This window comes from Symphodus melops (assembly GCF_947650265.1).
Source record: "Symphodus melops genome assembly, chromosome: 3".
Lineage (NCBI taxonomy): Eukaryota > Metazoa > Chordata > Actinopteri > Labriformes > Labridae > Symphodus > Symphodus melops.
In genome coordinates this window covers 11,867,639-11,882,157 of record NC_136693.1, presented here as the reverse complement: position 1 = coordinate 11,882,157, position 14,519 = coordinate 11,867,639, and the positions used below count along the sequence as shown (strand labels likewise).

Genomic DNA, 14,519 nt, shown 5'->3' with positions numbered 1-14,519 from the left:
AAAAAAAGCCTTAAGAGGAAGAGATTTCACTTGCTGAATTACTGTGAGAAGGCTAATGCTGACACTAATGAAGATCAGACACTAAGTAGAAAGTAAATCAAGATCTGTACATGCCACCGAAAAACCCTGTTCAAGTTTTTCATTGTCCTCCAATCAGACATAAGTTATTTGATTATGATTGTGGTATTATAGGCTGCATGCTACAACTGCGGAGTCTATGCAGATCATTTATACAATTAGATGGGCAAGCATAACTCTCGCAATAACTGTAGTTGTGTATGAATGATAAAGAGCACAATAGCTCATTCGTACCTAACTCAGAATGGAGATTATTCTTATAGTTTCTAAAGCAGGGGTGTCCAAAGTGCAGCGCATATTTTGATATTTTTCTATTTCATGTGAGGGCTGACAGATGTGTACTTGCTCAGGCCTACACGGCATGTTTATTGGTAACGGTTATACAGCTAAATGAAAACGAGTTCATTGTATTTTTGAATTTACACATTTAACACCCATTTCTAATTTACATTTATTCATCTATAATAATGAAGTTTAGTCTGCATGTTCCAGCAGGGGTCAGTAGAGACTGACTCAGTGTTTGTCAGCCGACTGTCGGAGTCAGTACAACACAGTGGAGGAGAAGAAGAAGAAGAAGAAGAAGAAGAAGAGAGGAGGAAGGATGGAAGAAGCGAACAAGAGGGTCAGTGATACCTTTCCAATGACATCATTGCGACTGAGCCTGTCCTTGTCCATGACGGTGATAATTATGGTGGTCTCCCTCAGCACATGGGCAGGCACGTCAAAGGGGAAGGACTCGTTGAAGACAGGGTTGAGACAGCGCTTCATTACCACCGTCTTCTTCTTCTCCACACGCTTGTCCTTGTGCATCAACCACACTTTTACATAGGGATCTAAAGAGAGTGGAATATGCCAATTTAAAACATCTTTTTCAAGTTGAATGCTGTTGGTCAATGGTGTGTTTTTGTGGATTTAAAACCATTTTCTCGTGAACAAAACCACCATGGTCTTCTTTTATTTTTGAGTCAGCCGTGATGAAGAAGGCAAATATATAAGGACATGCAAGATGAAGGAGCATTTATTATACCAGAAGTGCCTCCGATGTCCATGGCTTTGAGGTTGCGGGCTTTGATGATGCTCACAGTGATGGTGTTGGCCGTTGGATTGTAGCACAGAGACACAAGCAGATCCCCTCGACTCCCCTGCAGAAATTATACATAACAACAGAGGCTTGTTTACTTTTTTATTGCCTTTCCACATTTGTGTTTCTGTTTTTTCCCCCCCTTCTGGCTGTCTGTGTTCTCATCGTCTACCTGTCAGCCTCTCCATATTCCCCCCCTCTATTTCTTCTCCCACCAGCACGCTGCCACAGCTCCCTCGGGAGCATCACGGCAGCCAGGAATGACATCACCCGTTACATTCTGTCCCGTCTTTGCTTTCCCCTCCTCCCCTCTTTTCTCCTCCATCTCCCCGCTGCCTTTTCCATTTTACTCACGCTGCCATCGCTACATGGTTTCAGCTCCTTCCAGAAAGTCTGCATGTTGGCCAGGTCCAGTTTGTTGAGGGGGATGGAGACCTCTCCTATGGGGTCGTTCCTGCTGAAGCGGTCATAGTCCAGCACCTGCAGGTATAAAGTCCTCTGCACCACCTTCTCATAGGGAAACCCTTGGGAAAAATTGAAACAAACAAATCCCAATGTGTCACATTGATGCAAAAAGAGAAATGGAAGTGAATATTGGGGTTAGGGTTAGTTTATGTTGAAGGTAATATTAAACCTTCAAAGAGGAAGGTCTCGTTCCAGTGAGGGTTCAGGTTCTTCCTCTTGACTTTGGTCTCCAGTTTGTGCTTCTTGTCTGGCAGTAGGTACAGTTTGACAAACGGATCAGAGGTGCCAGAAAAGTCCTTAGCAGGTAAATCCTGGCCCTTGAGGATTTTGACAGTGAGGGTGGAGTCCTGAAAACTGTATCCAACGCTGAACTGAATACGACCCAACTTCTCGCACACCGGACCCTCGTGATCATCTTCCTCTGAACCTGGAGATAACTGAGAGAAAAGGAAGGAGTAGAAAGCTTCGTTAATTACCTTCATTTAAGTTTAAAATGATCATATAATTTAGCAACATTGTATTGGATCTCAATTGGCACTGACAATAATAGGTTGTATTGTAGCTGCCAGTATTATTTGCGTAGTTTGAAGAGCCCAAACAAACCATAGTTTCGCCTAAACAGAAACTGCTGCCTTTGAAAATATGACTGCCAGACTTAACTATGTCCATAACACAAGAAGCCAGATATGGAGAGCATTTATGGGTTATATTAGGAAATTATCTTAAGGTAAGGGATGATGTTAGGGAAGATCTGTGTGGTTACTGTAAATGAATTTGGGTCCAAATGCATTGTATGAAATATCACATAGTTATTAATTTAAAGGTAGGCCTATATGTATGCATGTGTATAAGTATTATACATGTATAAGTACTGTATGTATGTATGTATGTATGTATGTATGTATGTATGTATGTATGTATGTATGTATGTATGTATGTATGTATGTATGTATGTATGTATATATTTATTATATTACGGACACTTAAAAATGTCAATATACATTTTTTGACTATTGGTTTCTTTCTCTTTTTAAGTGTTCAGAACACATCCTGAGGAAAATACTATGTTCTTACATTGAACACCTCTCATACATTATAAGACCTAATAACATTTATTTATGATACATTTGTTCTTTGAGAGACTAGTAACTTTTTCATCATGGAGAAAAACAAAGTTAGCATTTTTTTTTTATTGCTGTTGAATTATTTTGCATTATTATACAAAAGGTGTGTCTTAAAATGAGTCACCCTAATTCTAACAGTTAAATTAGGAAAACATTGTCATTACATTCTACACTAAAATCAGCAGCATCACACATCTCAATATGTCCATGAAGTTGTTGATGGAACCAACTTGAATCGAGATCTACTTACTCACTTGTTCAGGAGCTTTTAACATCATCACAAAGTCATCATCTGCAGACTGTGTTGGCTCTCTATATAATAAACTACTGAGTGTCTATTATGTAACCGAGTGGTGAATTAGTAAAAGGGGGAATGAAAACAACTGTCATACTTTTGAAATTGCAAATTGTTCTGGCAATGTTAGTCTAGCAATGTTTTGTTTAAGAGTGCACGCAACGTTGCACCATGAGAATTACACCACTTTTATCAGACCACTGGTTCAAACATTTGGCAATATTAACAGCCTGTTCACACACAGATTAAATACGTACAAAAGAGCTGACGAGTGGTTAAACACAGAGCATTAATTGCAGACTTCGATTCAATTGGGGTACTCATTCTCTACTCCAGCATTAGAACCACAACCACAAACAAACAAACTCGCGACATGCTATGTGATTAACGCATTTGGGTCCATGGCTGTGTGGCTATGAGAGGCAGATTATGTGCAGGTAGACAGACCCTCTGACTGATGGTGGCATGGCCTTGAGGAAGGTAGAGAAAGCCAGTTTAAAAAAGTGTTATCTGGTTGGGGAAGAGCTGGAGGCATTACTCAAGGAGCAGTTCCAGGAATTGAATAACCAATTCAGTATTCTTCCACATATTTCTGATGGTGCTGCTCAGCCTCATTCTCCATGCTGAATATGATCACTTTTCATTATGCACTCCTCTACCCAACAGCTGGCCTAAATTGCTTTTCCCCATTTTGTGAATTGGGCGCCCTCTCTTTTTCCCCAGAGTGCTCTGCTCTCATTCAGTTTTTAAACTTTCCACTGAAATTTATTTTTCTGATACCAAAACAATGTGCTGGAGATGCTAATTCTCTTGGTGCGCAAATTGTTGCCAGGTTTGCACAACACTAATAGAAACAACATCTGGTGATATTTGTTTACTTCAATTGATAATAAAACTATGAGAAAAAGCTGAATCAAAAATAAATGCTTTTATACAGAGACAAATATAACCTATTTGAGTAAAGCTTGCTAAGGTGTATTACTCAAACCTGACCTTGGCTGTTATCTAAACACTATTAAAACTCATAATTGAGCTATATGTTGCACTGGCTGACACATTTCCTTATTAAAATTTTAATTGGCATTATACTTCATTCTAAGTTGTTTCTACAGACATCCTCCTACGGCTGTAAATACCAACTTGCCCACAAAACGTTTATTAATTTACTGTTGAATTTAGTTCCCAATAAGTGTACCATTAACTCTTATCTGTCATGTATTCCAAAAGCTATGTTGCACAACATTTTTTAATTACTTTTTTACCGTATGAATGAGCAACCATGTTGAGTGTGAGTACAACAGGTTATGTGAATAAAGTCGTGAGAAACAAACCAGTTCCATACAGGAACAAATAATACAAAAAGACAAATACATTTCTTCGTGAAAATGTTTTTTTTGTGTGTGTGTGTGTGTGTGTGTGGGGGGGGGGGGGGGGGGCTTTAATGATTTCTTTGTAGAAACAGGACAGTGGACACAATCGGAAACTAGGGACAGAGAAAGGAGCCACAGACAGGACCACCTGGGCCACCTGCCTGGAGGACTACAACCTCTGTATGTGGGGCTCGCAACTAGGCTACTGGAGCCCATTTGCTTAAATGTTGATTGTAAAACAAGTTATATCCTCTGCCTTCAGCACAACCATTTACTGCTATCTGTTGGTCTATTAGCATCACAAATTGAAAGCAGTGTCAGAATACATCCTGATAAAATCCATGTGATGCTGACACAACTCCATTATCATCCCATTTTTTTTGTCAGCCATTGCTTTTTCTACAGCAGCACAAGTGGCTCAAAAGTGCTATATGGGTATTTTCAGCATGAAAGGAGGGTTGTGTAATTTATAGATGCCTTTGGCAAAATTGCCTAGAAGGAGTATTATCATTAGCACCCACCACCAGTATGAGTCCCTTAGACACACCATGTGAGCCACATAATTACACACTGCTCATACCCATGTCTGCCATATTCTCTCTGCACCCACAGCACTGCGGGTTCTTGCTAATTATGAACCTCGCTGAACAAAGCTCATGCTCCCTCTCCCCTCCTACCTCCTCACTTCAGGGTGATGATTACTGTATGTTCCAGAATGCAGATCCATACTGTACAGCTATAACTAACTATGACTATCAACAGGTGGATGAGCTGACTGTAATGACAACTACTTTCTGAGTGATGAGAGACTTGAAGAAAACTTGTTATAACTTTTCGTTGGACTATGGTCAAATAATGAAGTGTGTAGGCTTTTTTTCTCACCATCTCCTCCAGAAACAACAGAGTATTATTTACAGTGGGCGGCATACAAATACATGTAAACACTTCAAAGCAAAATGACTGCAATGTTAAGGCTGGTTTATCACAACGTTTGTCAGAAACTTTAAAACATCTTGGTAACTTCACTGAAAAATGATGGCAACAGCTACAAAATAGGGCCCAGCTGAAGATTTTTCTTCTACACAAAATGTTGGCTTTAACACCCACACGATTGTTTGAAGGTGCAAAATTGTTCTCACATATCAACCATTATGCTGACAAATTGGCTTGGCTAAAAATAAAAGGCTAAAGCTACAAAGAAGTTGTAGGAAAATAAAAGACTTCACACAACTCTCACTTAAGCATAATAACAAAAGTTAGTAAGTTTTTAGTTACATTCAACACTTGTCACTTGTGTTTGCTATTGCCAATAAAACACACCAGAAGAGCTTTTGGTGGATGAGAGCGCATGAGCGAGTTAGCAAAGCAGTCATAGTGTAATGTAACAGACTCCAGCCAGTACATCTGCAGTATGTTAACTGGTTGTTCCTCGCCATGTTGCTGTGAATTTAACTATTAATTGAATCAATAGGAAGCATGATTGGTATTGCTTGTTTGGTTCAAGGTCTGCTGTTACTTTTTTCTTTTTACTCAGAAAGCTGATCTGGAACACCATTTAAGTCTCTGACATCTCATTTATTATGAATTAAAAGTCTTTCCTGACAGCAGTCCTCCTCCTCTTGATAGAGGAGTTCAGCAAAGTGGAAAACAAATGGACTAAGGGTTTCTGATTAATATGTTTTTGCTGCTACAGACAATATATGATAATATTGTGGGTTACCATGAGCATGTCGCTGGTGACTGAGTTGGCCAAGTCAACAGAGGAGTGTCCATTGTGGCGACGTCCGGTCTCATCTGGGGTCTGACCTCTGGGGCTGCTGCCTGGTTTGTTACCTGGAGTCCTGTTAAAATGGAACCAAACACACACATACTCACATGAACATTACATGCTTGTGTACTATAGGTGTTGGGCTGTTTTTCACATTTGGGCCCTGATCCTTCAAATAATCTAAATTATACAATGGTCCAACATGTTTCTCGAAAGGAAATTTCCCTAGTGAACAATGAGCAGTATTAGAGAAATATGTTTCCAAAGTTTGGTTTGGAAGAACTCAAGTCCTATTAATACTTCATGAAAAAGCTGAGAAACCAATTTTGAGCCAGGACTTGAGATCCAAAATTAATACCGAACCACTCACATACTCTTTTTGCTATACTGAAGCAACCAAGTTCAAAATGTTCCATTCGGGCACCAGAACAGTCTGCAGGGTGTAGCTGACAGTGGAGGCAGTCAGAAGCTAATATTCTACAGAAAACTATGTCCTTTCTTTCTTGGTCATTCTTTTGTTGCTTCTTCTTTCCTTCTCTCTATAAAAAACATGTTGACATCCAATGTCTTATTCTTCGTAGCCTATGAATATAAGAATAAGAAATTGGATACACCTATATGCAGTATATGAAGCTATTGCCAGTCGTCAACTAGATTAACAAACTTGGAAAGGGTTAACTGTGACAAGTTGTTTTGAAATGAGGCATATATTAAACTCGTCTTTGTTTGGAACCTGCTGTTCTGCACTGATTCCAGTCTTCATACTGACAAGAGCGTCATTGTGTTTACCCTACAAACATGGGAGAGGTATCAATCCTCTCATCTGATTCTTAAAATGAAAGTGAGCAAATAATCACTTCAATGCTTTTTGATGTTTAAATGTCAGTTTACTTCTGGCAATGAAGTATTTGTCTCATTAAAAACAAGGTTTGTCAAAGCCTCACTGCTGTGACTGAAACACTCCTCGAGAACAAGTTGTTTAAAGGGGAAATATAAAGAACAAATACCAGACCAATCAGAGTAATGAGCACTTATTGTTGTGATAGAGATGTCACAGGGAGAAAAAAAAAAACGAGGCCGGAGAGGCAGAAATGTCAGGTGAGCTGTGAAACAGAAATGTAAAAGCAGCTGTAATTAGAAGAAGGTACTGTAGGTAAGACGATCTGAGACGGAAAGATAAATTTGACTTCTCTGCGCTCAAAGGTTGAGAAAAGGTGAAATGGAGGATTTGTCTTTCTTAAGACTTGGCGGATTAAACGAATGAACAAAGTGAGGTTACTGACTCAAATTCATGTTAGACTGAGACAAATAAAATTGGGCTGAAAGAGAGATGGAGAAGAAGAGGGAGACAGGATAAAATGCTGGAAGAGAAACGAAGCAGATTGTTTTGGGGGAGGAAAAAAGTCAGATGAGAGGAAGCAAACTGACATGTTCCATGAGCAAGCAAAATAGAAGGAAGCTGCAGAAGCAGAAGGGTGAGAGATGGACGGGGTTTGTACAGCAAAGAGACAAGCCCGAGTGAACAAGAGAAACACAGAGGTGGAGAAAAGGATATGGCGTTGAAGGGAAAGAATCAATTCGTCACTCTGTTTGTTTCCTGTGATCTGCAGGTCAGACCACCAGCAATGCAGCTCGCACTTAATTTAAAACGTGAAAATTCTTTCTCAGACTCACTAAAGATGGCTTATTATTGTGTTTTATGATTATGCTGAGAAAAAAAAAGACATCGGAAACTGGAGGAGATTTGTTTTTCTGACAACTTGAACACATACACTAAAAGATAGATAAAAATATCAACCTCTGACACATAAGGGAACAACATGATGTATAAAAATAATTACAAGACACACAGCAGCCAAACGCAGGTAACACCTGGTTGTCTCAATAGGCCACTGACTCCACGCCCCTCCCCTGTGCTTGGTGCAGTGGTACATTCAAGGATTCATTGAACATTTTTGCTCTTTCAAAAAAAGAACAAGTTCATTTTTCACCGCTGAATAATTTAAACAATAGGCCAGACATTAAAGATAATCTGTCTATCTTCGAAGTGGCAAGAAACCAATTTCATGAATCAGTGAAATTTTATTAATATCATTATCTGTTTTTACTGTGAATGTCTGAACTGAATTATTTGGATTATTCTGTCTTTTGCACGAACACCTGCAATTTGGATTATTTACTCTATAAATGATCTCAGCCCAAAGATTTGGAAAACGTCTCAAACAGTTTCAGTTTCTATGATATTTTTGGTATTTTTGGAATTTGGTAAAATATCTGCCCAGCTAAGTAGGGAGTTTAAGGGGGTAAAAGATTTGTTTGACCACAACATCTAACACATTCAAAAACTAGAGACAAATAGGCAGCTTTGGGTAATCCCCCTTTTTATTACTGGAAGTTTGTCAGATTTCCCTTTTTGTTTTAAAATTGAAAACTCTTTGCCACTCCTTCCTTGCAAACAGAACGGGAGAAAAACTGACTCAGTAATTCTCAGGGTCAAAATATTCGACCTGTCTGGTATCCTGAAGGATTTCATTTCATCCTTTTCAGCATGTTTTTTCAATTTATTCAAAACCAAATGGAAGCACACTTTGACCTGTAAAGAAATTAGGGGTGTTCTCTGGGTTTAAACAAAACAGCTGAGAATAATTAAAGGGATACTTCACCCATTTGCATGAAGCTTTGTATCATTAGAAACATGGTAGTAGTGTTGAATGGTCATGAATCCAGCCCTCATTTTGCCCTGAGGCGAGAAAAATTTGTTTTTCTTTGCTTGAAAGTTTTCTTCATGTGATGCAAAAAGCGTCATATTGCATCACATGAAGAAAACTTCCAGGCAAAGAAAAACATTTTTTTCTCACACATTTCATTTGTTTCTAATGATACACAGATTCATGTAAATGGGTGAAGTATCCCTTTAAGTATACTGTACACCTCAAGAAAATGCTTCGCAATAAATGTTGAACAATTTGTTGGAGATAATTGGTTTTTCCATCTTTGTTTAATAAAACACACATACATTAAAACACATGTTTTAGTGTGTTGTAGTTTCATGGACAGTTAAAAAAAAACCCTGGTCCGAGGTGATTTTATCCCTCAGGCATCTAACAGTCAGCTACACTAGAGGCAGCACAGGTAATACATCAAAATGTAAAACCCCCATTATCCTACACAAAGGTCATACTTGATCATCACTTTTAATCTTCCAAGTAGATTTTATTGCACAACAGCAGTTTAGAGTTTAATATTTTTACTCACAGGATAAGAATATATTTTTTTCAAATGTAGCCCTCTAACACAATCTTTTCTATTAACTGATCAGGTGCTGATACTCGGGTGACTCTTCAGAAGCATTTCTTATACAGCACATCATTTATGCCTGTCAGGGTCTTTACTCATAGTCTATAAAGGCTTTCTTCTAGGAGGGGTTGGCTCAATGACAGCACACTGAACTAAATCAACACCCAGCACAAGATACAGAGACTACCTGAATCTTAATCAATCAACATAAACACAATCTCTCTTTATTTACAAATAAGATGTATGCTCTATCATGCTGCTGAAGGTATTTTGCTATTAATCTCAGCAGCCATCCAGAGCAAATACATGTTTTAACACTGTGTAAAAGCTGATGTACCGAATGCATGCATGATTACACTGTACATGCTTTTTGGTGAACTGCATATTGGTTGCTCTGGCTGTTTAACACTTACAACACGGGATCTGAGTATCAACAAGAAGTGAATGGCAATTAATAAACAGATCAGAAAATGGAAATCTTTTTAAAAAATCCAACATTATGCGCAAGTGCAATGGACTTTTTGTTGTTTGCATGCTGGGCATGTACAAAGAAAGCTGTTATATGCTCTGTGTCATGCAGAAATATGTCAGCAGTTTGAGCCCAAACAAATAAAATGCCTTTTTTAACTCTTGGAGCGCTGCTTTTTCTAGATAATATTTTGGCAAAGAAACACATCTAATTAAGACTAATACGGTTTTCCTAAAGATTCATATTAGACCTTCACAGCATCCTTTTATTGTGATTGTTGACACAGTGTTGGCCTGTGGGACACGGAGCAATTGGGTGGGGTGGTCGGTAATCATTAGGTTGCTGCAAAATACCAACTCAATTATGTTCATGACAGATATATTATTTGTTAACACGGTTAGAAGTAAATAATTGATCACATTTACCAAGCAGCAGTGACTAACTTTATAATTTGCCTAAAGAAGGAAAAGTATATAGCTGCTCGCGACTAATTCCAATGAAACACAATAGAAGTTACATAATTCATTCTTTAGAGGTTGTTGTAACCATGACTACTGAAATGTGTGCTCCCACTTAAGGTTGTACTCACTACCATAACACATTGTACTTGGGGTTACAGTAACCATGGTAACAGGAGCCTTTAAAAAGAGGGCAGTTAAAAAAAAAAATCCAAGAAAAGTTTTACAGAGAGGGGCATCTGCTGAAAATAGCATTAAAGCCCACAGGGTAAAGGGACTACACACTTAGAAACCCTTTGAAATACACTCCTGGAACACACTCTATGACTTCTCCCATATCTACACTTCTCCTATCCCCTGTGACCCCTGTGAACACACCACAGCTTACACACACACCACTGGGTATGTGCATGAACTCACGCTGAAATGGCTGAATCATAACAGCCAAAAAAATGTACGACAACCTCCAGCTATGATACCTAAAACAACAAGAAGTGACAGAAATAAGCAGAAGTTACGTTCTTCTGCCTTAATATCATAAGACTAAAACACACTCTGTACTTCACTTTCTCTGTGCAAAAGAAATGTAAATTATCTACAGAATCAGAGAGTCTATATTGACTATAATGAGCATAGATAAAGACGTGCAATCGAGTCGAATGTCCCTGGAGAAAGACCATTCCAATCGAACACATTGCAACTCAAAACTCTGACCTCTGACCATTATGGCCTTAATATAAGGCACAGTTGTAAGCAATTTTCTGTGTAATTGTGCAAAGCGGCTCCCTTCATCCCTATACAAAGATACCTTATCACACTGATTCACATGTGCATTGTGTGCTATAGAGTCTGATTAGTATTGATTAAGAAAGACTGAATAAGACTGCATGCTTCATTTATCCAGCTTTGATAAAGGTCTATCATGTAGGCAATTACAGGGGAAGCAATTGGATGAGAAAACCACAAAGAAAGTTCTAGCAGAGGTCCGGTGGTAAGGAGTAAGAGAGAACGTTTTCACAAAAGACTGAAAGCAATGTTCAATCTCTATTTTCTAAAACACATGAATTTAAATCAGCCATACTAAACAAAACACATTAAGATCATAATTCACGTTCAACAACTTCAGAATGTACTATCAATTATCAGTAATTAGCAGGGTATTGAGTGCAATCTCTTAGTGAATGGTCTATTAGCTATAGACCAGTCATGTAGAATAAGGCATTAATAAGCACATAATAATGTGCCTGTATGCTACTATTACTATGAGTATTGTGGACTCAATTGAAAGTATTACTGTTAGCATAGACGACTGTGTACCTGCTGAATAACAACTGATCAGCCAGAGATTAGCTACGCCTCTCACAGACACAGTTGAACAGAGAACTCATTTAAAGATGCTATTTTTGTCGGTGTATTAGTCTCTGACAGTTTTAGTTAGCATTCTCTTAAAGCAATGTCAACATAATTCAGTTACCCAGCCTTAGGATATGAGATAAGTTATGAAGATTTATCGGATTTATCTTTGTATTGCAGGCTAAATGTGGAAAAAAAAAAAAAAAAAAAGAAACACAATATGAAATATTATTGACTTATCATTTAGAGAAATGAAAAAAGCATGAAACAGAGCTCATATTGGATGAGTGTAAATCTGTTGAGTATACATAAACACTTTGGGAAACCTGCAACTTTTATGAATTTTGAAAGTGATACAAGTATACAGTAGGAAGATCATTGGAGTGGAAGAAATCTGACAGCACACTAATGCATATCCAAATAGGAAACTTGTTCATTTTACTAAAGGAGCAGATTTATCAGAGTATGAACAAGCTGAATACCATCCACACTGACAGAGGGGCACTGCTGTGATATCATCCTGTCCTTACTGGCAGTTAGGAAGGCTGGATAAAATGAATAAGAACATAGGGGAAAGAAAAAAGAGAGGATCTAGCATAAAGAGCAGCACAAATGCCGGACCAGTAAATGCAATTAAATAAAGCGTAGAGGAGTTGTTATTGAGAAGGCAGAGGTGCAGTAAAAATACAGCAGAGATGAGGAGACAAAGTCTTATTGAGAAACTAAATGAGGACTACAGAGGGTAAGGAGAAAATGGACGAGGGTATAGAGAGAGAAATCGGAAATAGGTGGTGAGGGAGGGGAGTGTGGATGAACGGGTGTGAACATGAAAGATGAGGGTTAGCAACAGGGGGCCCACATTCATAAACATACTGAATGTGGGTGTTGCTGATCATACAGTTGCTCTGGGAGATCATGAAACACAATATAGGTCCCAAGTCCCATGATGGATGAGGCCTCCACTCCAATGTCAGCCCACTCAGCGCTCTCCACCAACAGGGACAAATCACCCAGACACCGCCCCCCATCAACACCAGGCTAATACAACTAATGGAGCCATCTACTGGGTTGGACTGGTTTGAAACCCTCTGGGTAGACTTCTGCTGCCGCCCAATTTTACATGCACTTATAACCTGCAGCGATGCTTATTCCTTTTCACATTGGAAGTAAACATTTCTCAAAGGACCATCTTAGTTTATGATTTTTGTCTTATAGTTTTATGTGTTACGATGACAGATGTTAAAGGGCTGTAACATAGAAAAATAACTTCAATGTCTTGTTTAAAAACATTGCTTTTCCTCTTATGCCTTTGGCAGTTAGTTTGTCTGTATGTGTTAGTTGTGTGTCCAGTCGTGTGTGTAATTGTGCATGTTGTTCAATTCAAGGTTATTATATGAATGTTTCTTTGTACAGGCCCTACCTTTTTATTTTGTGCTTGTTTTTTTGTCTCATTAAGTTTTTTTTTTGTTGGAAATTTAATTATTCTACAACCAAAGTTCAACTTTAAAAAAAGAAATTCTTCAGCTCACTCTAGAAAGCCCTTGTATGTGTATGTATGAACAGCATATTTTGAAACTGCTGCAGTACTAAAGATCAGTATTGAATGAAACCTCCTATAGTGTTCCTTCTCTATGTCCGTGTACCAGTGCATTTTATTTTTAACTTCCTTTGTCTTTCTTTTTTCATTTTCAAGGTTAATTTCTCATCATTTCCCTTTGACATTTTTTTTCTTGTATCAGTCTGTGTTAAATTACTTGTTTGTCGATAAAGGAAACGGAATTACTCACTGTATTTTTATAGTGCAACATCCAACTGTCACCTTTGCCCTGTTGTCCCCCTCACTTTCCCTCTATGGGCTCTCTGAAATCAGCTCCCAGCTCTTGGCCAACAGCAGCAAACACAAAAATGTTGAATGAGCTGCAGACTTAGATCTGACAGGTTTCTAAAAAGATGCCTCGTTTGTGCTGACCTACATCGCTTTTTCTTTCCAATCATCCCTCCTCCCAGGCCACTGCCGGCTCCACAGGCTGCTGTGGGGACCCGGGGCGGCCCAAAGAGTCATTAGGAAGCTTGATTTACTGTGATTGCTGGCTCAGATGCACAATTGGAAAAGTCAGATATGCCATCTGATCGAGAGTGGCAACAACTTCCTGCTTGATTAATACTGTACAGTATGGCATGGTGCAAGTCAGCAAGTGCAGAACATTGTCCCACTGTCAGGATTACAGCTCCGATACTGTCAAAGTCCATTTATATGGACCAAGCATTAGCCAAAAGTCTGCACACAGTAGTGAAAAGGTGGTGTTGATCTTTTAAGAGGTTATTCAAAAAAAATGAAAATATCCAGCTGACTTATTGTAATTCTTTTAAAGGGGGATTTACTCATTATAAAATTTGTACTGTATATGTGGCCACTTGATGGCAGTGGAGCAAACAGAAAACACAATATTGACAGTATAGAATAATTCCTCATATGGCCGACATTACAGTGGTTGTATCTCTGTCAACAGTGTAGCAGTCAGTATGTCCTCCTCCTAAGGTTTGATTCTGGTTCTGAATGGTCTGTTTTTGTTTAGACCAGAGAAAGTGGCTGGTTTTAACACAGCCGTTATGGATGCCCCTCGGTTTGCCAGATATGAGACCAGTTCAGTCAACAGGTGTTGCAGCGTTGGAGGCTGGCAAACGAACTGGTTTAGACAATTATACTGACCTGAAAAGTCTCAGCATATTTCTAATAAGCTCAAGGACCAGTAACATGGTA

At 38.7% G+C, this 14,519-nt stretch overlaps 1 protein-coding gene across 3 annotated transcripts in view; it reads right to left on the bottom strand.

Annotated features, from left to right (window-relative positions):
* syt7b (synaptotagmin VIIb) overlaps positions 1-14,519 on the bottom strand; it is an 86,505-nt gene that overhangs the window by 760 nt on the left and 71,226 nt on the right. For all 3 annotated transcript variants that reach the window (XM_079338846.1, XM_079338845.1, XM_079338847.1), the window contains 5 exons: positions 6,134-6,254; positions 1,794-2,061; positions 1,514-1,683; positions 1,106-1,220; positions 712-911 (listed from right to left, as the gene is read on the bottom strand). In XM_079338846.1, coding sequence (XP_079194972.1) covers positions 712-911; positions 1,106-1,220; positions 1,514-1,683; positions 1,794-2,061; positions 6,134-6,254 — 874 coding nt within the window. The remainder of the gene's footprint in view (positions 1-711; positions 912-1,105; positions 1,221-1,513; positions 1,684-1,793; positions 2,062-6,133; positions 6,255-14,519) is intronic.